Source organism: Carcharhinus amblyrhynchos, chromosome 8 (assembly GCF_965287045.1).
Source record: "Carcharhinus amblyrhynchos chromosome 8, sCarAmb.v2.hapA, whole genome shotgun sequence".
Taxonomy (NCBI): Eukaryota; Metazoa; Chordata; class Chondrichthyes; order Carcharhiniformes; family Carcharhinidae; genus Carcharhinus; species Carcharhinus amblyrhynchos.
Window position 1 is genome coordinate 76195847 of NC_137331.1, and position 24155 is coordinate 76220001.

Here is a 24155-nt window from a genome sequence, read left to right on the forward strand (position 1 = left end):
CTGAAATCGTTAATAATGCATGTTTTTTTAGGTGGACAATCATACTTGTTAGCAAGTGATTGCCGAAGGAGGAGTTAATAATCTTCTCTACCCACCCCTCCCCATTCCCGCCCACTTCCTACTTCAATACAGGATAATGTATTCAATTTATTTTTTGAATTTCTCTCGGTCTTCACAACATAACTTGCAACACATTAAACTAACTAGGCTGCAGTTTCTAAGGCAGTATAGTTAAAAGGTCACATCGTATTACTCTCTCATCAAATTGCACAATTTTGATAACCAACTGAAAGCACAGGTGTTCAAATACTGAACTAACTGCCTTTGTCTTGGAAACATTTTAAATGCTAGATTTTTACTTACACAACCAAGTTTTAAATGATTTTGAATATGAAGCTAATGGGTATGTAACAAAAACAAATTCCACATGGCACTAATTTTGATCAGTTTAGATTATCAGCATAAAATGTAAATTTGGTTCTTGAAGTAGTAACTAAATTTTCTCTGGGAGGCAAGGGAGGCGATTGCAGAGCCTCTGGCTCTGATCTTCAGGTCGTCGTGGTCACCGGTATAGTGCCAGAAGATTGGAGATTAGCGAATGTTGTCCCATTGTTTAAGAAGGGGAACAGAGACTTCCCCAGGAATTATAGACCGGTGAGTCTTACTTCTATTGTGGGCAAGGTCTTCGAAAAAATTATTAGGGATAGGATTTATAATTATTTGGAGAGTAATGAATTGATTAGAGATAGTCAGCATGGTTTTGTGGAGGGTAGGTCGTGCCTTACTAACCTTATTGAGTTTTTTGAGAAAGTGACCAAAGAGGTGGATGGGGGTAAGGCAGTTGGCGTGGTATATATGGACTTTAGTAAGGCGTTTGATAAGGTTCACCATGGAAGGCTTCTGCAGAAATTGCAGATGTATGGGATTGAGGGTGATCTAGGAAATTGGATTAGGAATTGGCTGGCAGATAGGAGACAGAGGGTGGTGGTTGATGGTAAGTATTCGACATGGAGTTCAGTTACGAGTGGTGTGCCTCGGATCTGTTTTGGGGCCACTGCTGTTTGTAATTTTTATAAATGATCTGGATGAGGGCATAGTTGGGTGGATTAGTAAATTTGCTGATGACACCAAAGTCGGAGGTGTGGTAGATAGTGAGGAAGGGTGTCTTAGTCTACAGGGAGACTTGGACAAGTTACAGAGCTGGGCCGAGAGGTGGAGGTTGGAGTTTAATGCGGAAAAGTGTGAGGTAATTCACTTTGGCAGGAATAACAGATGTGTAGAGTATAGGGCTAGCTGTAGGACTCTGAATAGTGTGGATGAACAGAGGGATCTAGGTGTATGTGTACATAGATCCCTGAAAGTTGGGAATCAAGTAGATAGGGTTGTTAGGAAGGCATACGGTGTCTTGGCATTTATTGGTAGGGGGATTGAATTTAGGAGCCGCAGCGTCATGTTGCAACTGTACAAAACTCTGGTGCGGCCGCACTTGGAGTATGGTGTACAGTTCTGGTCCCCACATTATAGGAAGGATGTGGAGGCTTTGGAGAGGGTGCAGAGGAGGTTTACCAGGATGTTGCCTGGTATGGAGGGGAGGTCCTATGAGGAGAGACTGAGGGATTTGAGGTTGTTTTCGTTAGAAAGAAGGCAGCTACGAGGGGACCTTATTGAAACGTATAAGATGATTAGAGGTTTAGATAGGGTGGACAGTGATAGCCTTTTTCCTCGGATGGAGAAAGCTAGCACGAGGGGGCATAGCTTTAAATTAAGGGGTGGTAGTTACAGGACGGATGTCAGGGGTAGGTTCTTTACCCAGAGGGTGGTGAGGGATTGGAATGTCCTGCCTGCTGCAGTTGTAAATGCGCCTAGTTTGGGGCGTTTAAGAGATCCGTGGATAGGTTTATGGATGGTAAGGGTTTGGTTTAGGTTAGAGGGTCATTGTTTTTTAACTGGTCGGCGCAACATCGTGGGCCGAAGGGCCTGTTCTGCGCTGTAATGTTCTATGTTCTAAATTTTACATCATCAGCAAGAATCAATAATGTTGTTACGCACATCACATAATCTGAATGCTTCAGCTGCCAATTTATAGTTGCATTACTGACTATAACATTGTCAACTGCAATACAACATAGCATGCTTTGAAAGCTCAATACAAGGAAAAACTGCAGAAGCTTCACATTTAAATTGACTTCTATTCGGCATAATTCAGAATTTAGCATTTTTTTAATTGGAAAAAATAGTAACGCTTATAGATGTTGCCCAATAGATTCCCTGAAAATGTTCATGAGAAATTCTACAAATCTTAGTCTGACCTCAACTTCAAATGATCCTCTTTACCTTTCTTCCAAAAATAGCCAATTATACTTCCACCTCAACAAAAGATTTTGGAATTTCATATTGCATTACAACTGCTGCAAAATATCAATTTCATATTTTTGGCTATCTAAACTGGTCTAGAATGGTTGTGTCAATTTTTAGATCTGAATCATAATTTTTTACATTTAAACTTCTTTAGTTTACAACAGAGCAATTCATCCGAGAACTTTAATTATTCACACACTGAGTTTCTTAATCAACACATGAATGGATGCTATTTCCAGTTCATCCTCCAAGGGGCATCAAGATTCTAACAAAGGTCTGCAACATACCAGCAACTCCAGAAAGGTTTATGGGTGCTTCAGTGTGAATGTAGACCTCTAACATAGATGGATGTTGAATTACAATTTTCCCTTTAAATGAAAACTTAGTAACTTACTAATGTTTCAAGTGAAAATTCAAGAACAGTGTTTACAGATTCCCAAAGTCAGGGTCGCTTATTTTAAGTACACTTTTTCTTAAGTACAAGATGTAGAGCCCAATGAAAAGTAAAAAAAAATGCTGATATGAAAAAAAAATTTGCTGAAAAGTGAAGTCAGCAAAATAGAACTGAGCGTATTACAATACTTGTACAGTCATGCAGGTTGTCAAAAAAAATGATTCGATGCAAATTCTATTCAAAAAATAAATATTTGATTATTTCCTAAAAGTCATGAGCAGAGAAAATATCAGCAGCATGCCATCCATCACAAGTTACATCACTAAACTTAAATGACTTTTTAATCACTTGTATAGCTATTACAGTGGATATAGAGTGGATAAGGGCAAAATCTCAAAATCTTGGAGAGAAAACGTTATACCAATGGTGAGGAGAGACACTGGAGATAAAATTAGCAAAATGCTGGCAATCATGAGTGAGTGAACTTGAGAGATCCCAATAATTTGAAAACACGCCAACAATGTTCCCATTTGCAAAGAAATGTAACAAATCTAACTACAGAAAGATTATAGTTTGACATCAATAATGAGAAAAATAAAGGTACCATAACAAAGTTGAAAATAACCCAGTATCAGTCAATTCCATTTATAAAGAGGTAAAGTCTGCCTCTTTTTTTGAGAAAGATGCACTTTAGTTGAAAATCCAAAGCCCCAATAAAGTTCCATAGGAAAGTTTATAACACAGTAGTGGAATAAAGTAGAGTTTGAAGGTGGATAAGGAACTGGTTCAAAGAGAAAAAGCAGTAGGTACCAGTTAATGGTGTGGTGTCCAGTGGGAATGATGCACTGAATAGAATACCTTAAGAATTAGTGACATCAGTCTGGATTAACAACAAATTGATCAAATTTGCTGGGGAGGGTAGAATCCAAAGAAACAGCTAAGCAAAAAAAAATAACTTGAATAACACTGCCTAGTCATAACTTAAATTCAGTATCGATAACTGCAAATTTGCACAATGGAAAAAAAAATTAAGCACTTAATGGTGTTAAACTATCTGGGGAGAAGACTTAGACCTGATAATAGTAGGTTCAAACACCAACTATATATAATCATTGCTAAATCATAACAAATAAAACTCTGATGGCAAATCATTACTGAGTCTGAGATCTTTGTGCTGAAGCTTGTTTTCTGGTTAGGCCACATCTTGAAATAAGTATTATTTCTGCTCAGAAGCACAAGGGAAAATTCAATCCTTAGGAGCAGTGCAAAAACAGTCCACAAAGTTGATCTGTAGGATTGGAAGACTGAATTATAAGGAAAGGCTAGTAAAGCAAGGACTCCAGTTTTGAAAGTTGGCAGAAGATACAGCAGTGTAATATGCAGACTAAAAATGTCTAAACCTGGGGACTTGGATCTAAACTGGTAAAAGGCAAGTTCAGGTCCAATGTTGGAAAGCACCTCTAGCATAATGATTAACACCAGTATTATACTGCAAACAAAAGCTCCAGGGTCAGATGCTCAAGGAACAATTAGAATGATGAGGTCATTCATTTCTCAACAGTATGCTAGATGGGTCCAATGACTGCCCTTATCCACACTTACTCCTGTGATAACGGCATATAGCAGCATCATGGCAAATATGATGACAAACCATCAGCTCTGCTGTTCTAAAAAAAAGCTTTGAAAGTTATTGCAGAGTATTCAATGATGAACAATGCAGAAAACAGTGCACAAACTGCTCATTTGAAAATACCTGCTCTTCATCAAACACTCATTGCATTGGAATTGCAGGATCACACAAACACTTGAGATGTAAAATTAAGTTTTGTATTGTGAAATGTATTAAAATGGAAATCATTCTCCAGTTTATATTTATGTAAGGTTTAGTTTCGTTCAACACACAAAAGGATACTTACACAAATAAAGTACTGCATCACATCTGTTGTTAAGTTTTAACCTACAAAAGTCTATACTTACGTTTATTGCATGCAGATTGAAATGTATAGCATGATCACATATTTTTATTTCTAACTGACATGCCTAGCATCCACATTCTGCTGAAGAGAACTCAGTTAAGATAGGCAGGACATGTTGCCAAACTGCAATTAAAAACCCTTCAATGGCAACTGAGGGGAAAACCATAAAAAGTTTTTTTAAATGATGGCCTCACTGAAGAGTTTCAACACTACCCCTCAAAGGATTGCTCCATTTGGTTTAGTCATATCATTAAAAGCACCACCCCCATGAACAGAACCTCATTACACCTGCCAACAGGAAAATTGAGCTTCACACCAAGAATTGCAAGCCCTCTTCCACACCGACAATTCAGAAGTGTTCAACATGCAATAGGTCTTTTTATGCTCAAATTGGACTGATTAGCCAACTTTAAACACAAAATTAACTGAATGAATTCACGTTGATTGTCATGGTCATCTTCAACTACATAAGACAAACAATTTATTTGAATAAATTATAAAATCAATAACTTAAAAATTCCTGAGAATTTAACTCTCTTCTACAATATGCTCTGATTTGATTCCTTTCCAAAACACCACGGAAAAAGTCCATATGTTCAGCTTCCTGAAGTTAGAAAAGTATATGTGACAAATCACTTAAGTGTTTTTTTTACAAATCCTAACTTTGCATTTAATTGTCATTAAAAGACCATAAAGCTAATAGAATGGCATAAATTAAATCATAGAAAGTTTACAGCACAGGAGGTCACTTGGGCCATTGTGTCTATGTCAGTTAAAAAAAAGTCACCCAAACTAATCCCACTTCCCAGTAAATATCATAAGTTACAATTCTTGATCCAAATATCCAGACACCTTTTAAATGAGTTGAAGGTTTCTGCCTCCAGTACCCTTTCAAGCAGTGACCACCACAATCCTTTGGGTGAAAAATGTTTTCTTCATCTCCTCTCTAATCTTTCTACCAGCCACTTTAATTCCATGTCCCTGAATTCTGTTCTCTCTGCTATGGTAAATAGGCCATTCCCATTCACTATGTCCAGGCTGCTCTCAATTTTATATATCTCAATCAAATCTCCCTCAATCTATCTTTCTTCATAGCTGCATTTTTCCTATCCAAGCAACATTCTCATAAATCCACTTTGTACCCTCACTAATGCAATTACATCTTTTATGTAAAAAGGTGATCAAAACCACGCACGGTATTCAAGTTGTGGCTTAACTAATGTTTCATACAATTCCATATAACCTCCCTGCTCTTGTATTCTATGCCTCCTTAACCGTCTGATCAACTTGTCCTGCTATCTACAGGGATCCTTTACGGGCATTCATTTCAATGTTCCTCACTTCCTTTACATCACTCACTGATTTCCTGTTTATTGTAAAATCCTTTGCCTTGTTTGACCTCCCCAAATGCATCACCTCACACTTTTCTAGACCAAATTCCATTTGCCACTTCTCTGCCCATCTGGCCAATGAATGGAGTTTTTACTTTCTTTTCCTTGGCTGGCAGACAAAATGGGCTGAATGGCCTCTTTCAGTGCTGCCACTTTTCTTTGGTTCTAAAAGGCATGCAAAAGCAACTCCCATTTTCTTATCTGTTCTCATCACTCATTCCCTTTTTGGGCATGTTTGCCCCACCAAGAATAATTCAGCAACATTTGGGAACTTGGTGCAATCTCAGGGATATGAATTCTGCTGTATGATTCATTGTATGTAACATTTTTGTCGATATTTCTCTTTTATTCTTTCCCTCCCCAACTCTAGCACTGACATGTTCCAGAGTTTGGCTCAAGAAGCATTTGCTCCATCATCAAACCTCACTCCTAAAGTCCCTGCAGGTTATTACACCATGGAAGCATAAATAGCCAAGCAAGACAAATTTTTATCCAACATCCCACACTTTCAATTGGGGGTGTTAACAAATGACCTAAGGGTGAATTAGTTTTATTTCCCTCATCCAAACAAAGGTACTAAGATCAACAATAACACCCTGACAGCCCATCTGATAGTTAAATCCTAGTCAAATGAAGTTCAACCAACTAAATGCCAGGTAACACATTTTTGTAGGAAGGATTTTGTAGGAAGGACTTATTACTTGGCAGGTGCAACTTTAGGCAGGTAGAGGGAAAAAAAAGTTTGTGGAGTACAAATACATCAATCACTAAAAAGGTGGTGCCACAGGTTAACAAAAAGATAGGGGTCCTGAAACTTGGTTCCACGGGAGCCTCCTCAGGGTTTGAAGGCAGGTCAGGCTGATCCATACAATTTGAAAAATATCAAGTTGCTTGTCCAATCAGCACTTGGCTTCCCCAGAACCCAGACTCTGATTGGACACACTGGAAATTGCACAAAACTCAAATTTTGAGATCAGGGTGAAGGCCAGACCTTGGACAGGGAATGAAAGGATGGCAAGGGGAATAATGGGATGACAGCTGAGGGCAAACAGGGATCACTGACATATGAGAGGGGGGACTAAAGATTTGCTTACGTGTGCGCACGTGAGAGCGAGGGGGCAGGATGGGCTGTGATCCAAAGGTTTCCATTGCTGAAAAGTTTGGGAAAACCTGTTCGGGGGGGACAGAATTGATAAGTTGGATGTTACGTTAGCCTTAAATAGGCCACACCAAGAACACTGCATGCAGTTCTGCTCGCAGTCATTTTAAAAGTTTAAAGAGACACTGGAGCGATTGCCCAAGGATGATACCAGAAACGCACAAGTATGCATTATCAGGAAAAGGATTGACAGGCTGGAACTCTACTCTGTCAAGAAAAAAAGACTTTGGGTGTTTGCAGAAGTCTTTAAAATTATGAACGGTATTGAAAGATTGAATAGAGAATGTTTCCTCTCGTGGGGGAACAGCCATAAATACAAGATTGTCACCAAGAAATCCAGTAGAGAATTCAGAAGAAATTTCTTTACTCAAGAGTGGTGAGATTGTGGAACTTGCTAGCACGCGCAGTGATCAAAACATAGTTTGTCTTAATTTTTTCAAGGGATGTGGACTTCACTGAACAAAGTACAAAAGCTAGGCCAATATTTGTCAATCCCCAATTGCCCTTCGAAAGGCACCGATGAGCTGCCTTGAATTGCTGCAGTCCATGCGTTGTAGGTACACCCACCCAGTGCTGTTAGAGAGCGAGTTCCAGGATTTTAATCCAGTGACAGCGAAGGGATAGCGATAGAATCTACAACGGCAATAAACGACAAAAAGGTCGTGAATGTAGCCCAACCCATCACGCAAACCACGGGATAGTTTAGAGAGGAATAGGGAGAGGGAAAGTTTGAACTTGTGGCTGAGGGGATGGTGCAGGAGGGAGGGGTTTAATTACTTCAGCAATTGGGGCTCATTCTGGGGAAGATGGGATCTCTATAAGAGTGATGGTATACATCTGAACCAGAGGGGAACAAATATCCTGGGGGGTAAATTTGTGAAGGCTATGCGGAGTGGTTTAAACTGATTCAGAGGGGGGGTGGGATCCTGGGTAGAGGGGGTGAAAGTGAGGGGGGCATAGAAGGGGACGGCATTGCACGGCATTGTGGGGGTGGGGCGGAGCGAGGTTTGAAATGTATATACTTTAACGCGAGGAGTATTCGCAATAAAGTGGATGAACTTGCAGCGTGGACCAGTACCTGGGACTTTGATGTTGTGGCCATTTCAGAGACGTGGATAGAGCAGGGTCAGGAATGGATGTTGCAGGTGCCGGGGTACAAGTGCTTTAGTCGGAGTAGAGAAGGAGGTAGAAGGGGGGGTGGAGTAGCATTATTGGTCAAGGACTATATCACAGTGTCAGAGAGGAAGTTTAATGAGGACTTGTCTGTTGAGGTAGTATGGGCAGAAATTAGAAATAGGAGAGGAGAGGTCACCCTGTTGGGAGTCTTTTATAGACCTCCAAAAAGTTCTAGAGAGGTTGAGGAAAGGATTGCAGAGACGATCCTGGTTAGGAGTGAAAGTAATAGGGTAATTGTTATGGGGGATTTTAACTTTACTAACATTGATTGGAATTGCTATAGCTCTAGCTCGTTAGAGGGGTCAGTTTTTGTTCAAAGTGTGCAGGAAGGTTTTTTGACTCAATACGTAGATAGGCCAACTAGAGGTGAGGCTATATTGGACTTGGTGCTGGGAAATGAGCCAGACCAGGTGCTAGACTTGGAAGTTGGTGTGCTTTTTGGTGATAGTGACCACAATTCGGTTACGTTCACCTTAGTGATGGAAAGGGATAGGCATGAACCTCGGGTCAGTAGTTTTAGCTGGGGGAAGGGTAATTATGAGGCCATTAGGAGAGAATTAGGAAGCATTGGTTGGACTAGGAGATTACAGGGACTAGGAACGTCTGAAATGTGGAGTTTTTTCAAGGAGCAGCTACTGTGGGTCTGTGATAGGTATGTCCCTGTCAGGCAAGGAGGAATTGGTAGGGCTAGGGAACCGTGGTGCACAAAAAAAGTTGATTTGTTGGTTAGGAAGAAGAAGGAGGCTTATGTTCGGATGAGGCTTGAGGGCTCGGGTAGTGCAGTAGAAAGCTTTAGATTGGCTAGGAGGGAGTTGAAGAGGGAGTTAAGAAGGGCTAGAAGAGGGCATGAGATGACTTTGGCTGATAGGATTAAGGAGAATCCTAAGGCGTTCTACAGGTATGTCAAGAACAGAAGGTTGGTTAGGGCAAGATTAGGGCCAGTTACAGACAGTAGGGGGAAGTTGTGTGTGGAACCGGAAGAGATTGGAGAGGCATTGAACCATTATTTCTCTTCGGTGTTCACGCAGGACGATATGAATGTAGCTGAGGAGGTCACTGGGGTGAAGGGGTGTAAAATAGAAAGTATTGTAGTTGATACAGAGGATGTGTTGGATATTCTAGATGGGTTGAAAATAGATAAGTCCCCTGGTCCAGACGGGATTTACCCTAGGATTCTATGGGAGGCAAGAGAGGTGATTGCAGAGCCACTGGCTCTCATCTTCAGGTCGTCGTTGGTCTCTGGTATAGTACCGGAAGATTGGAGGACAGCGAATGTTGTCCCATTGTTTAAGAAGGGGAGCAGAGACTTCCCTGGGAATTATAGACCAGTGAGTCTTACTTCTGTAGTGGGCAAGGTTTTAGAAAGAATTATTAGGGATAGGATTTATAGTTATTTGGAGAGTAATGAATTGATTGGAGATAGTCAGCATGGTTTTGTAGCGGGAAGGTCGTGCCTTACTAACCTTATTGAGTTCTTTGAGAAGGTGACCAAAGAGGTGGATAGGGGTAAGGCAGTAGATGTGGTATATATGGATTTTAGTAAGGCGTTTGATAAGGTTCACCATGGTATGCTTCTGCAGAAAATGCAGATGTATGGGATTGGTGGTAATTTAGGTACTTGGATCAGGAATTGGTTAGCAGATAGGAGACAGAGGGTGGTGGTTGATGGTAATTATTCATCATGGAGTTCGGTTACGAGTGGTGTGCCTCAGGGATCTGTTTTGGGGCCACTGCTGTTTGTAATTTTTATTAATGATCTGGATGAGGGTATAGTTGGGTGGATTAGTAAGTTTGCTGATGACACCAAAGTCGGAGGTGTGGTCGATTGTGAGGAAGGGTGTCGAAGTTTGCAGGGTGACTTGGACAGGTTGCAGAGCTGGGCCGCGAGGTGGCGGATGGAGTTTAATGCGGAGAAGTGTGAGGTAATCCATTTCGGTAGGAATAACAGATGTGTTGAGTATAGGGCTAACGGGAAGACTTTGAATAGAGTGGAGGAGCAGAGGGATCTAGGTGTATGGGTACATAGATCCCTGAAAGTTGGGATCAAGTAGATAAGGTTGTTAAGAAGGCGTACGGTGTCTTGGCGTTTATTGGTAGGGGGATTGAATTTAGGAGTCGCAGCGTCATGTTGCAACTGTACACAACTCTGGTGCGGCCGCACTTGGAGTACTGTGTGCAGTTCTGGTCCCCACATTACAGGAAGGATGTGGAGGCTTTGGAGAGGGTGCAGAGGAGGTTTACCAGGATGTTGCCTGGTATGCAGGCGAGGTCCTATGAGGAGAGACTGAGGGATTTGGGGTTGTTTTCACTGGAAAGAAGGCGGCTAAGAGGGGATCTTATAGAAACATATAAGATGATTAGAGGTTTAGATAGGGTGGATGGTGATAGCCTGTTTCCTCGGATGGAGAAATCTAGCACGAGGGGGCATGGCTTTAAATTAAGGGGGGGTAGTTATAGGACGGATGTCAGGGGCAGGTTCTTTACCCAGAGGGTGGTGAGGGACTGGAATGCCCTGCCTGCTGCAGTTGTAAATGCGCCTAGTTTGGGGGCGTTTAAGAGATTGGTGGATAGGTTTATGGACGAAAAGGGATTGGTTTAGATTAGTGGGTCAATGTTTTTTTTTAAAAATAAGACTGGTCGGCGCAACATTGTGGGCCGAAGGGCCTGTTCCGCGCTGTAATGTTCTATGTTCAAACTAGTCTCCCATCCATTAACTCTGTTGACATTTCCTATTGCCTCGGAAAAGCAGCCAGCATAATTAAGGACCGCATGTACCCCCGACATTCTCTCTTCCACCTTCTTCCGTTGGGAAAAAGATACAAAAGTTTGAGATTACATATCAACTGACTCAAGAGTTTCATCAGGCTTTTGAATGGACCTATCTCACATTAAGTCGATCTTTCTCTACACCCTAGTTATGTCTGTAACACTACATTCTGAACTCTCTCGTCTCCTTCTCCCATGAACTGTACATTTTGTCCGTATAGTGCGCAAGAAACAATATTTTTCACTGTATACGAATACTTATGACAATAATAAATCCAAATCAAATAGTTGCAAGTCAGGATGGTGGGTGGCTTGAAGGGAAATTCCAAATGAGCTGTTCCCATGCATCGGCTGCCGTTATCCTCCTAGACGTTAGCAGCCGTGGCTTTGTAAACTGTTGTCTGCAGAGCCTAGGTGAGTTCCTGCAGCGCATCTTGGAGGTGGCACACATCAGTGCCACTGTGCTTTGATGGTGGAAACAGTGAATAGGCTGCTTTGTCCTGGATGGTATCAAGCTCATCGAGTGTTGTTGGAGCTCCACTTATCCAGGCAAATGGAGAGCACTCCATCACACTCCTGAATTGTGTCTTGTAGATTGCAGACAGGGTTTAGGAAGTACTAGCCTCTGACTTGCTCTTGGAGCCACAGTATTTATATGGCTAGGCCAGTTTAGTTTCTGATTAAAAGGTAACCCCCAGATGTTGATGGTAGTTCCATCAAAAGTCAAGCGGTCATGGTCAGATTCTCTCTTGTTGGTGATTCACAATGTCTGGTACTTGTGCAATTGAGGTGTGCAAATGATTTGCATATGTTGTGTGTCTTTTTTAAATCTTTCAGGAGAATGCTTTAAAGTTCAGTGTTTTGTTTAAAACCAGATAGCATGTCTAGATGGAATACAGCACAAATGCTAGGAGGCAGGATAATTACTCATTTCAATCTTGCAAGTGGTTATGTGAAGTCCAGTAACTCAAGTCCCCTGGGATTTCAGATTAGTGATTGACAGGGTCATGTGATGTTGTGGTTTATGTGCAGTCCCAGATCTGTAGAAAACAAAACAGGCTTTTGCAGAAAGGAGTTGGAGTTTGAACCCCACCACACTACCAGCAGGATGTGAAGACTTTGGAGAGAGAATACAGAGAAGGTTTTACCAAAATGTTGCCTGATATGGAGGGTATTAGCTATGAGGAGAGATTGAATAAACTGGGATCATTCTCCCTGGAAAGACGGAGGCTAAGGGACGACCTGATAAAAGTTTATAAAAATTATGAGGAGTATAGATAGGGTGAACAGTTGGAAGCTTTTTCTTCACCCAGGGAAGAAATGACAATTACAAGGAGGCACAAGTTAATGATGGGGGGGGGGGGGGGGGAACAAAGCATGAGTGGAGATGTGCAGAGGAAGCTTTTTTTTAAGCACAGAGGATGGTGGGGGTCTGGAATGCACTGCCAAGTTAGGTGGTTGGGGCAGATATGTTACAGACATCTGGATGGATACATGAAGAAACAAGAAATAGAAGGGTATAAGCAATTGGTCTAGGCAGGACAACGTGATTGGTGCAGGCTTGGAGGGCCGAAGAGCCTGTCCCCGTGCTATACTGTTCTTTGTCAGCCCAAGCTGACAGGTGGAGGTCCACCTCGTGTCAAGCGAGGGGCATGCACACGGCAGGTTGTGCGTGGGCTGCTCTTGGAAGTCCAGGAGTGGCCTAGTACTTCATGTCGGTGTGTGTGCTTGATCCTGGACCGATAGACGGGCACCGCAACAGCTCAGTGACTAGCACTGCTAGCTGTGCAGATACATGGATTTGGGCCTGTGTCTGTGGGAGTTTGCGCATTCTCCCTGTGGTTGCGTGGGTTTCCTCCGGGCGCTCCGGTTTCCTCCCACACCCCAAAGATGTGCTCTTAGGCTAATTGGTTTCCACCAAATTGACACTATTTCTTCCCTGAATCTGACTGAGTAGGGTCCCATTCGTAGACATGCAGGGTAGAATAGGTGTAGGGCGATGCGGCGGCGCGGGCTCGTTGGGCCGAAGGGCCTGTTTCCCGTGCTGGGTTGTTCTTTGTTCTTTGTTCAAGCATTGATGCATTTAAGGGGAAGTTTGACAAACATGAGAGATAAGGGACTAGAGAGTCACTATGATGGATTTAAATGAGAAAAGATCTAAGGAGGCTTCAGTGTAACAAACACCAGCATGAACTGGTGGGATTGAAACGCCTGCTTCTAAGCCATATATCATATGTAATCTTTTACACAACTACAGAAAGTCTAATCTCAGAATTAATAAAACAGACAAATATATGAAAGAGCAGAACAAACCATATTTTCAACTCTGAGTTCAAATGGCATGGGGTTATAGACCATCAACTGAACTTCACACACATCCCTTTGCACCCACTGGAAATCTGTTGAGGGAAAACAAAAACATGGTTATCGACAAGGATGATTTTACAATTTTAACTCTACTCACTTCCTCCGCATGACAGCTAGTACTCTGGGTACCTGCACTGGTGCTGGTGGTGTCCTTTTTGTGGGATAGGTGAAGAATTTTAACAGTTTCTGAGGCGATCTTACCAGAATTTTGCAGAGTGTCAGTTCTGGTGAGAAAACTGGCATGAACACTGGTCCGTTTTCCCTCCAGATCTTGACACTTAGAGGGTATGGTTTGCACCATCATGTTGGTGCCCCGATCAAATAATAAATATGCCCCAATCATCCCTGACATCCATATCACCTTCCCACCCCACCGGAGCCCATCCCTGGCCTTGCTAAGGCAGTGCCTGGTCTTATCCCTCTCTCCCAGACTTTTGCGTCCCTGGGGGGAACCCCCTTGACAGGTTTACATTTGGGTATGAAAATTTAGTGAGGGAGAATGATTTGGCAAGAGGGGCATATAATTAAATGAAAATTTGTTGAAGTGTATTCAGATCAGGTTCATGCCCATTATGGGCATGAACCCGATTGCATCATTGGTGAGGGGCATGGAAAATCAAATTCTATTCAGTGTACAAAACAAACTGAAATCTATACCATTAAGTATTTTCTTTAATTTGGCTTATTTGAAACCCAAGGTAGTATCACAAAGTGGTAGTGACCACATTGAGATTTTTTTTCCCCCTCAATCTCAGGACATAACCACACCTAGCACTGAAACCATTATACACAAAACAGATTGATAAATAGCATCAGAACTGAGGGTTGATAAGTCTACTAAAACTAATGTTCAAACATTTCATATATCTTATCTAGCCCTAAACATGCTCGCCCCTTTAACTTCCTCTCAAAAGAATGTGCCTTTTTCTCTACATACAAAGTATTTTTTTAACATTTCAAACTTTGAACTGGATTGAGACCTATGCGGAGTTTAAATACTTACAAGGCATTATTTCCGTTCTCACATTAAGACCGTCAGCAGGTTTTGTTAATCAAGCATTAAAAGTGCACAAGGCGGCCACACTGTAGATTTAAAAATGGTTTGAGAGACAATAGACATGCAAAGAGATTTTGGGAGAGATGCAGAATCATTTTTTTTAGTTTGGAGGAAGGTTTATAGTGGGATCAGTATCAAGACCTCTGTTTTTCCTGATATATATTAACTGTCTAGGTCTTGGTGTGCAGAGCATAATCTCAAGATTTGAAAATGATAAAACACCTTAAAACACAAGAAGACAATGTAGAATTGTAAAAAGATATAAACAGGCAGATATACAATATGGAGAAATGTGAAGCAGTTCATTTTAATGGGAAGAATAAGGAGGTACAACCTAAAACAAAGGGTACAACTCTAAAGGGTGAACAGAAGCAAGGGACCTGGTCGTGCATGTGATAAGTCAATAAAATGTGTCAGGACATGTGGAAAGAGCAGTTATTAACTCATATGTACCCAGGCTTTATTAATAATGGTGTGAAATACAAGAGCAAGGAGGTTCTGCTGAACTTGCATAAAAGAGTAGCTAGACCTCAACTGGAGTACTTCTGAGCACCACACTTTAGGGAAGATGTTTGGAGAGGGTACAGAAAAGACTTACAAAAATGGTTCCAGGAGTGAGCAACTGTAGATTGGAGGGTTTGGGACTGTTCTCCTTGGAGAAAAGGAGGCTAAGAGATTTAATACAGATGGTCAAAACCATGAGAGGTTTGGACAAAGTAGGTAGGGAGAAACTGTTCCCGCTTGTAAGAGGATCAAAAACAAACGCAGACAGATATAAAGGAAACAAATGCAATGATGTGAGAAAAACGTTTTCACACAGCAAGTAGTTCAGGTATGGAATGCACTGCCTGGAAGCGTGGTGGAGACAGGTTCAATCAAGGCATTAGACGATTGTTTGAGTATAGTTTCTAGAGTTGAAGAAAAGGCAGGAGAATGACACCAAGTCAAAATGCTCACTTGGAGACCCAACGCAAGAATCACAGATTAATTGGCATTCTTCTGCACCATGACAGTTCTGTAGTTCTGTGAAGAGACAGGCAAGAGATGTTTGCAAGATGGGGACGAGGTAAGGAGAGAAATCAGGAAAGAAGAATACTAATGCGGAACAAGGTGAGGGGCAGTGAGGACATGGGTGTGTAGAAGATGATGGGGGCAGAGGACCAAGAGAAGCCAGAGGCAACGGGAGACGGTTAAAAGAAGAAAGGATGGCAGGTGGGCAAGAGGTTAGGAAGGACAGAAGGTGTGGGAATTGAGTGAAGGAAAGAGAATCAATGATACAAAGAGTAAAGGGGTCCATAGGAAGGGAAGGGGTTTGTTTGGAGGAGTAAGAATACAGCCATTAGGAGGAGTAGGCCCTCTGGCCCCTCAAGCCTGCTCACCCATTCAACAAGATCATGCCAAGAAATGGCAAATGGAATTTAACGTTGGCAAGTGCGAGGTGGTCCACTTTGGTAGGAATAATCGTAGGAAGGACTATTACTTACGGGGCGAAAAACTGCAGCAGGCGACGGTGCAGAGGGACCTCGGGGTCCTTGTGCATGAGTCGCAAAAACCCAGCCTGCAGGTGCAGCAGGTGGTCAGGAAGGCTAATGGGATGCTGGCCTTCATCGCGAGGGGGATTGAATATAAAAGTAGGGAGGTCTTGCTGCGACTGTATAGGGCATAGGTGGGGCCGCAGCTGGAGTACTGTGTGCAGTTTTGGGCGCAGTACTTACGCAAGGATATTTTGGCCTTGGAGGGAGTGCAGAGAAGGTTTACTAGGCTGATGCCGGAGTTGAGGGGGTTGAGCTATGAGGAGAGGCTGAATAAACTAGGCTTGTACTCGTTAGAGTTTAGAAGAATGAGGGAAGATCTCATTGAGACGTATAAGATGATGAATGGGATGGATAGGATAGAGGTGGAGAGACTCTTCCCGCTCAGAAAGGACAGTAGGACTAGGGGGCACAGCCTCAAGATAAAGGGGGGGGCGGTTTAGAACGGAGTTGAGGAGGAACTTCTTCACTCAAAGGGTGGTGAATCACTGGAATTCTCTGCCCGTTGAGGTGGTGGAGGCTGCGTCGCTAAATATTTTTAAGACGCGGGTTGATGGGTTTTTGATAGGCAAGGGGATTAAGGGTTATGGGGAGAGGGCGGGAATGTGGAATTGAGCCATGACAGATCAGCCATGATCTTATTGAATGGCGGGGCAGGCTCGAAGGGCTAGATGGCCTACTCCTGCTCCTATTTCTTATGTTCTTCTACCACAGCGTCAATGATCTGTGCAAGCAACACATCTATGATGTGTGCTTCAAGTTTAGCAAATCCTGTCAGTCTATTTGTTGTATAACCGTAATAAGTAATTAATTCTTCAAAAGATTCTCATATTCCCAACCGATGATGAAATGATTCTCTGTAGAACAGCGTATTGAAATTTTTAATTACATAATGTGGCAGGAAATACACCGAATATTTGTTGGGGCTCTTTGGAAACCATGTTCAAAACTAATATGGGGCACAGGGCGGTAAATGGACCTAGATAGTCGATCACCCATGATCTCATTCAAAGTTGGAAAAGGCTTGACGGGCTAAATGGCCTGCTCCTACGTTCAATGTAACAGCAGCCTTCAAAATACAATTGGAAAAATATCTGAAGGAGAAAGAAATTGCTGGGATGTCGGAAGTGGGGGAGTGGGACAACAAGATCATTAGATGTTGGAGCAGAAGTAGGCCATTCAGCCCATCAAGGACAGGATTTCCTCAGTTAATGGTAGGGCGTCAGGGAGAGTTATGGAACAAACAAATCTAGGGATACAGGTTCATAACTCCTTGAAAGCTGTATCACAGGTGGACAGGGTGATGGAGGGGTATTTTGGCATGCTTGATTTCATTGAATGCAGAATATTGAATGCAGGAGTTGTACAAAACATTGGCAAGGCCACATTTTGAATATTGTGTGCCATTCTGGTCACTGGTTTTATAGAAAGAATATTATTGAACTAAAAAGAGTGCAGGAAAGATTTACTAGGATGCTATTGGGACTTGATGGTTTAAGTTATAAGGGAAGGCTGGGTAGATTGGGGTGTAGGAGGCATAGGGGTGATCTTATAGAGGTCTATAAAATATTGAGGGGCAGAGAAAAGGTAGATTGTCAAGCTTTTTCCAAAAGCTAGGGGAGTCTAAAATTAGAGGGCATTGGTTTGAGAGAGGGGAGAGATACAAAATATCCAGAGAGCGAATCTTTGAGGGTGATAAGTGTCTGGAACAAGCTGCCAGAGGTAATAGTAGAGACAGGTACAATTTTGTCTTTTAAAAAGAATTTAGGCACTTACAAGGGTAAGGTGGGTATAAAGGGATATGGGCCAAACGCAGGCAATTGGAATTAGTTAAAATGGTAAAACTGGATGGCATGGACAAGTTGGGCTGAAGGTCTGCTTCCATGCTGTAAACCTCTAATGACTCTAAGTTGCTGTGATTCAATGAGATCATGACTGATCTGATATTATAATCCTCACCTCCACTTTCCCCTTTATCACATAACCTTCAATTCCCTTACCGATTTAAAATCTGTCCATACTTAACATCATACTTAACAACCCAGCCCCGACAACCCTCCGTGGTAAAAAAATTCCATAGGATTCACTGCTCAGTAAATTCCTCCTCATATCTGGGTGATCCCTTACTCAGATATGTTCTGTGATCCTAGACCCTCCCACAAGGGGAAAACACCCTCTCAGCATCCATCCTGGGTCAAGCCCCCTGAAAATCCAATGTTTTGACAAAGTCACCTCTCATTCTTCTAAACTCCAATGAGTACAGGCCCAACTGACTCAACCTCTCCTTACAAACTGGATTGGTCTTTAAAACAGCTGGTTCAAACTCAATGGGCCAAATGGCCTTTTTGTTGCTGCATTATACTGTGATAAACAACTTGAATCATGTTTCTTAATGCTACAGTACAAAGAGAAAGCTAATAGAAACTAAGGAGGATTATTTATATAAAACATATACATTCAGAATGCCATGAAGTAAAATAATTTATCTTAGTGAACCAATTTTATGTGGAGTATTAAACTATGTATGTACTCTAAAGTTCAACAAGGGATAAAGAATATTAGAATCCTGAAATCCAAAATAACCATCAGGCTGCCTAAAATTCACTTAGGTTTGTTACATTTTCTAGAAGCATATAATTATTCCCCTCCAATTGCAATCAATTCAAATTAGTCATTTTGAAGCATTTGTTTGCTGACTTTAGACATTGTGCAATAGGCTAACTTTTTAAAATTGTGATGCTTTGTCTCTGGTTTACAAAAGATCAATTTTGACATTGAAGGAGAAATCACACCAAAAAAAAAAGGTTGTACGCTAAATTTTGTGCAATTGCATCAATGCACATTCATATTTCCTATATGCATCTTAATCTTTGTAAATGTAAAGGGAGCATTATTTTGATCTGTTACCTTAGGCAATATTCAGCATAGTCAGCATACAAGGTTCTAAATGCATGGTCACAGAATAATCTTTTACTATCGCCTGAAAAGTATCAAAAGCAGCAATTCACAACTTTGCTATTTCCACAATTCCACAAATTAGTCAAAACACTTGCTATAATCAATGCCTGTTCAGATACCAGAACGTCATTTCTTCTTTTCACAAGATCATGCGCAATTTTGTCATTTACCACGAAGCATTATCGGAGGCTTTTAAGATCAGCAATGAGAGAAAAGTAGGGCTGCATGCCTGGCACCAATTCTCTTTAGCATAATTTTCTCTACGGTGGGGCTGCATGTCGCGACTTCACCTTTCATTAACATTTGATAACTTCATTCTGGAGGTCTTTGACAGTATCACATATCTTAGATCATCAATTACCACCAACCTGCCCCTTGATACAAGATCAAAACCAGGATTACCAAGGCTGCAGTTGCCATGTCAAAATTGAGAGTTTAGTATGGACCAGCAGCAAACTAACAAACTACAATGCTTTGTCAGTACCAGGTTTGAGTTCTCAGCCATCTCTTTGACAGCAGCCAGGTATGAACAAATTAAGAAAACGAAGAAAAGTAGCTCAGCTCAACAACTTCCACTTCTGATGCCTCAGACAAACAATGGGCATCCCTTGAAAGGAAGGAGTGCCAAACACAGAAGTAAATCAGCATGCAGGGATCCCCAGCACGTTTTCCCTCATGTTTGGGAGATGCAGCAACTCCATTTGTTGAACCAAATGGATGATGGCTGCATCCCCAAAGACATGCACTATGGCAAACTTGCTATCAGCACAAGACCAACAGATCAACCAGGCCTGCAATACAAGCTTGTCTGCAAGTGAAATCTTCAGGTGACCAGGAATTGATGCATGAGAAATCCTGGCTGCTGACCAGAGTGCCTTAAGACAAGATGTTGGGGGGGGGGGGGGGGGGGGGGCTGTATGGGGTGTCAGAGATGGGTAGTACCTCTGGTGGGGTAACACGTCATGTCCTTTCAGGGCAATTTGTCCACCCTTTGTCCCCACCTGGCACTCAGCTCTCACCTGTGGCCCACCATAGCTGTTTGCATGCAACAGTGACCACACCCCAGGCAACAGCTTTGCCAAGCCGGCTAAATCAGGTGAGGGTAGCCAACGGGTCTCGACCCTTGATGAGATAGAGAGATGTCAATCCCAACATGTAAAGACAGACTCCGGCGGATTGAGCGGGCGAGACCAATGGAAGGTCCAATGGTCAAGAAGGCTGTCTCTGCAAGCATCGTGGAATGCAAAGAGCAGAACAAGACACAGATGTCCTGGTCATCCACTGCACCTAGTCCCATCTCGACTCTTGTCTTGCCACTGGATCTAGATGGGAATTGGGCAGAGAGTGAGGCTGACGCTGCGCAGCTCTCCCTTACTTTATTCCAAATGAAGCGCTAGTCTTAACTCCATCATCATCATCATCATGTAGCCTGTTCAACCCTTGAAGTCCTGTGGCAATGGGTGAGCGACAAAGCAGCAGGTGTGGATACACTGGGAGCTGTAGTCACGGACCTGCACACAGACGGCTCAAGTCTAAAGATCGTTTTTCACTGACCGAAGCAGGAGTGAAACTCGGCGTCTACCTGGGCAACTGAGCAGTCCTCTTCAGGAACGCACTGCTCACCACCATAGGTTGAGGAAGGGGCTAGAAAACGTGCCCTAAACATTGCCAGCTTCACTACAGCCTAGCCAGTTTACCGTGGCTGGCAGGGATTCCATTTTGCAATCGAACAAACAAAACAAAACACAAGGTGACACCACTCACCACTGGCGCTTGGAATGTGCGCACACTTTTGAACAACCCTATAGCAGACAGGCCAGAAAGAACAGCCTTAGTTGCCAGAGAGCTTGCAAAATACAACATTGACATTGCAGCCCCAAGTGAAACTCGTCTTGCCAACATAGGTCAGTTGACTGAAACTGGAGGTGGATACACTTTTTTCTGGAGCAATCGCGGCAATGAGCATTGTGATGCTGGAGTTGGATTCGCTGTTAAGAGTCATCTTGTTCCGAAACTTGATAGTCTACCCAAGGGTGTGAACGACCGGCTTATGACATTACAGCTTCCGCTACAGAACAGAAATCAAGCCACCCTGATCAGCACCTATGCCCCCAAAATGAACAACCCGGGTGAGATGAAAGACAAGTTCTACAAAGAACTAGACACCATAATATCAGCAGTGAGCAGCACTGATAAGCTGATCTTGCTTGGCAATTTCAATGTAAGAGTAGGGTGTGACTCTGCAATCTGGCAGGGAATCATTGGGAGGCATGGAGTGGGCAAGTGTAACAGTAACGGCCTACTCTTAACAAAGACCTGTGCAGCACACGACCTCCTCGTCACCAACACAACCTTCTATCTGCTTACCCATAACAAGACCTCTTGGATGCACCCCCGCTCTAAGCATTGGCATCTTATCGATTATGTCATTGTCAGGAGAAAAGACAGGCAGGATGTCAGAGTGACCAAGGCCATGTGTGGTACTGACTGCTAGACAGATCACAGGCTCACTGTCTCCAAAATGAGGCTCTGCATCAGACCCAAGAGGCAACCACAAGGAAGCAAGGTTATGAAAAGAATAAATGCGGCCAAGCTAAAGAACCTCAGTGTAGCTTCAGCACTGGCTGGAGACTTAGAAATCAAGCTTGCTAACCTACACCTCGCAGGCAGCGCCGAGGATGACTGGGAACACTTCAGGGATGCTATCCCTACATCTGCACTGAAGATGCTCAGGAGCTCCACCCGCAAGCAGAATGACTGGTTCGATGAGAATGATGAGGAGGTACAGGCCCTACTTGTTGAAAAGCATCGTCTTCATTGGGCCTGTCAGAGCGACCCAACTTCAGCTGCCAAGAAAAATGCTTTTACCAGTGCTCGCAGGACAGTCCAGAATAAACTGCATAAAATGCGGGATGCCTGGCTGGGCACCAAGGCAGATGAAATACAGGGATACGCTGACAGAAACGGTTCTAATGAAGCCCTCACTCTTTATGGACCTCAATCTCTCGGGAGCTCCCCCCTCCTGAGTACAGATGGTACAACTCTCATTACAAAGAGGGCTCAGACATCTGCAGAGATGGGCTGAGCACTTTGAAGCCATCCTTGACTAGCTGTCATCTATTAATGATGAGGCAACAGACAGGATTCCCCAGGTTGATATCAACAGTGCCATGGATGACCCACCGGTAGGTAGTAGCTGAAGTCACAAAGTCAGCCAGCTACCCAGTGGCAAAGCCCCAGGGGCGGATGCCATACCTGCAGAGATCTACAAAGCTGCTGATCCTGTACTTATTGAGAAGCTCACTGAGTTGTTCCAGTCCTTTTGGAAACAAGGATCCATTCCTCAGTAACTTAGAGGTGTACGTTGGAAGCATCTTTTAGAGGAAGGGCAATTGGCAAGTATGCGACAACCGAGGAATCTCGCTGCTCTCCATCACAGGAACAACCCTCGCAAGAGTCCAGCTAAATCATCTGGTCACTCATCTGGAGCTGGGCCTGCTTCCAGAGTCACTGGAAGCGTGGCTTCCACAAAGGTTGCGGGACTATTGACATGATTTTTACTGCGCGCCAACTTCAGGAGAAGTGTCAGGAGCAGAATTGCGAGTTCCACACAACCTTTGTTGACCTCGCAAAAGCCTTCGACACTAAGCCAACAAGGCCTGTGGAGGATCATGTCAAAGTTCGGCTGCCCTCCCAAATTCATTCAGATGGTACGCCAGTTCCATGATGGCCAGAGTACTGGATGGCAGAGAATACTGAGGCATTCCCAGTCACCAATGGCGTCAAACAGGGCTGTGTGCTCACACCCACACTGTTCAGCATGATGTTTACTGCCATGCTGAATAATGCCTTCCAGGACAACGTTGCTGGAATCAGCCTCAAGTACAGAGTGGATGGGAAGCTCTTCAAATCTGAAGAGACTTCAAGCTATTACCAAAGTGAAGGAGACTGTTTTGAAAGACTTCCTCTTTGCCAATAACTCCGCCCTGTATACCAGCTCAGAGCCAGAGATACAAGTCAGTCTGGACCAATTTTCCACGGCTTGTGACAACTTTGGACTCACCATCAACATTAAAAAGACCAAAGTCGTGCACCAGCCTGCTCCTCATGCACTGTACACACAACCCATAATCACAATCAAAGGGCAGAAACTACAGGCAGTAGACCAGTTCACTTATCTTGGCAGCACCCTCTCCCAACCCCTATTGATTCAGAAGTTGACTGCAGAATAGCAAAGGCGAGTTCTGCTTTCGGTAGACTGTGCTCCACTGTATGGGAACGTTGAGAAATCAGCCCAGCAACAAAACTGAAGGTCTACACTGCCGTGGTACTCACTACCCTCCTGTAAGCCTGTGAAACATGGACTATGTATCGAAGGAATGCAAAACAGCTCAATCATTTCCACATGACTTGTCTTTGCAAAATATTACACATCAGATGGCAAGACAAAGTATCAGACACTGAAATTCTCTCTCCAGCAAGTCTACCATTAGTCCACACACTGCTGATGAGAGCGCAGACCAAGTGGACAGGTCATGTCATCTGTATGTCAGATGAGCGCACACCCAAGCAGCTCCTTTTTGGGAAACTCTCTGCTGGAAGGTACTCGCATGGAGGGCAGAAGAAACATTTCAAAGACACACTCAAGGCCTCCCTGAAGTCGCGTGACATAGACACGACCACCAGGGAAACACTGGCACAAAACCGCCCTACCTACCGCACAAGTCCAGAGCCACCAGTGCAACAACTACAGTGTCTGCACAAGTCTGTCCAAAATATGCCAGGACATTCCGTGCCCAAATTGGCCTGATCCGTCATCTTCAGACACACCACAACCAGCCTCGAAATGACTAATGGTGTCCAGATCCTCTTTGATGATAAGAACATAAGAAATAGGAGCAGGAGTAGGCCATCTAGCCCTTCGAGTCTGCCCCACCATTCAATAAGATCATGGTTGATCTGTCGTGTCTCAGTTCCACATCCCCTTGCCTATCAAAAACCTATCAACCCGCGTCTTAAAT

The 24155-nt window shown here is 43.2% G+C and overlaps 1 protein-coding gene across 3 annotated transcripts in view; it reads right to left on the reverse strand.

Moving 5' to 3' along the window:
• trappc9 (trafficking protein particle complex subunit 9) overlaps positions 1 to 24155 on the reverse strand; it is a 719084-nt gene that overhangs the window by 592025 nt on the left and 102904 nt on the right. For all 3 annotated transcript variants that reach the window (XM_080194286.1, XM_080194288.1, XM_080194285.1), the window contains one exon: positions 13534 to 13619. In XM_080194286.1, coding sequence (XP_080050412.1) covers positions 13534 to 13619 — 86 coding nt within the window. The remainder of the gene's footprint in view (positions 1 to 13533; positions 13620 to 24155) is intronic.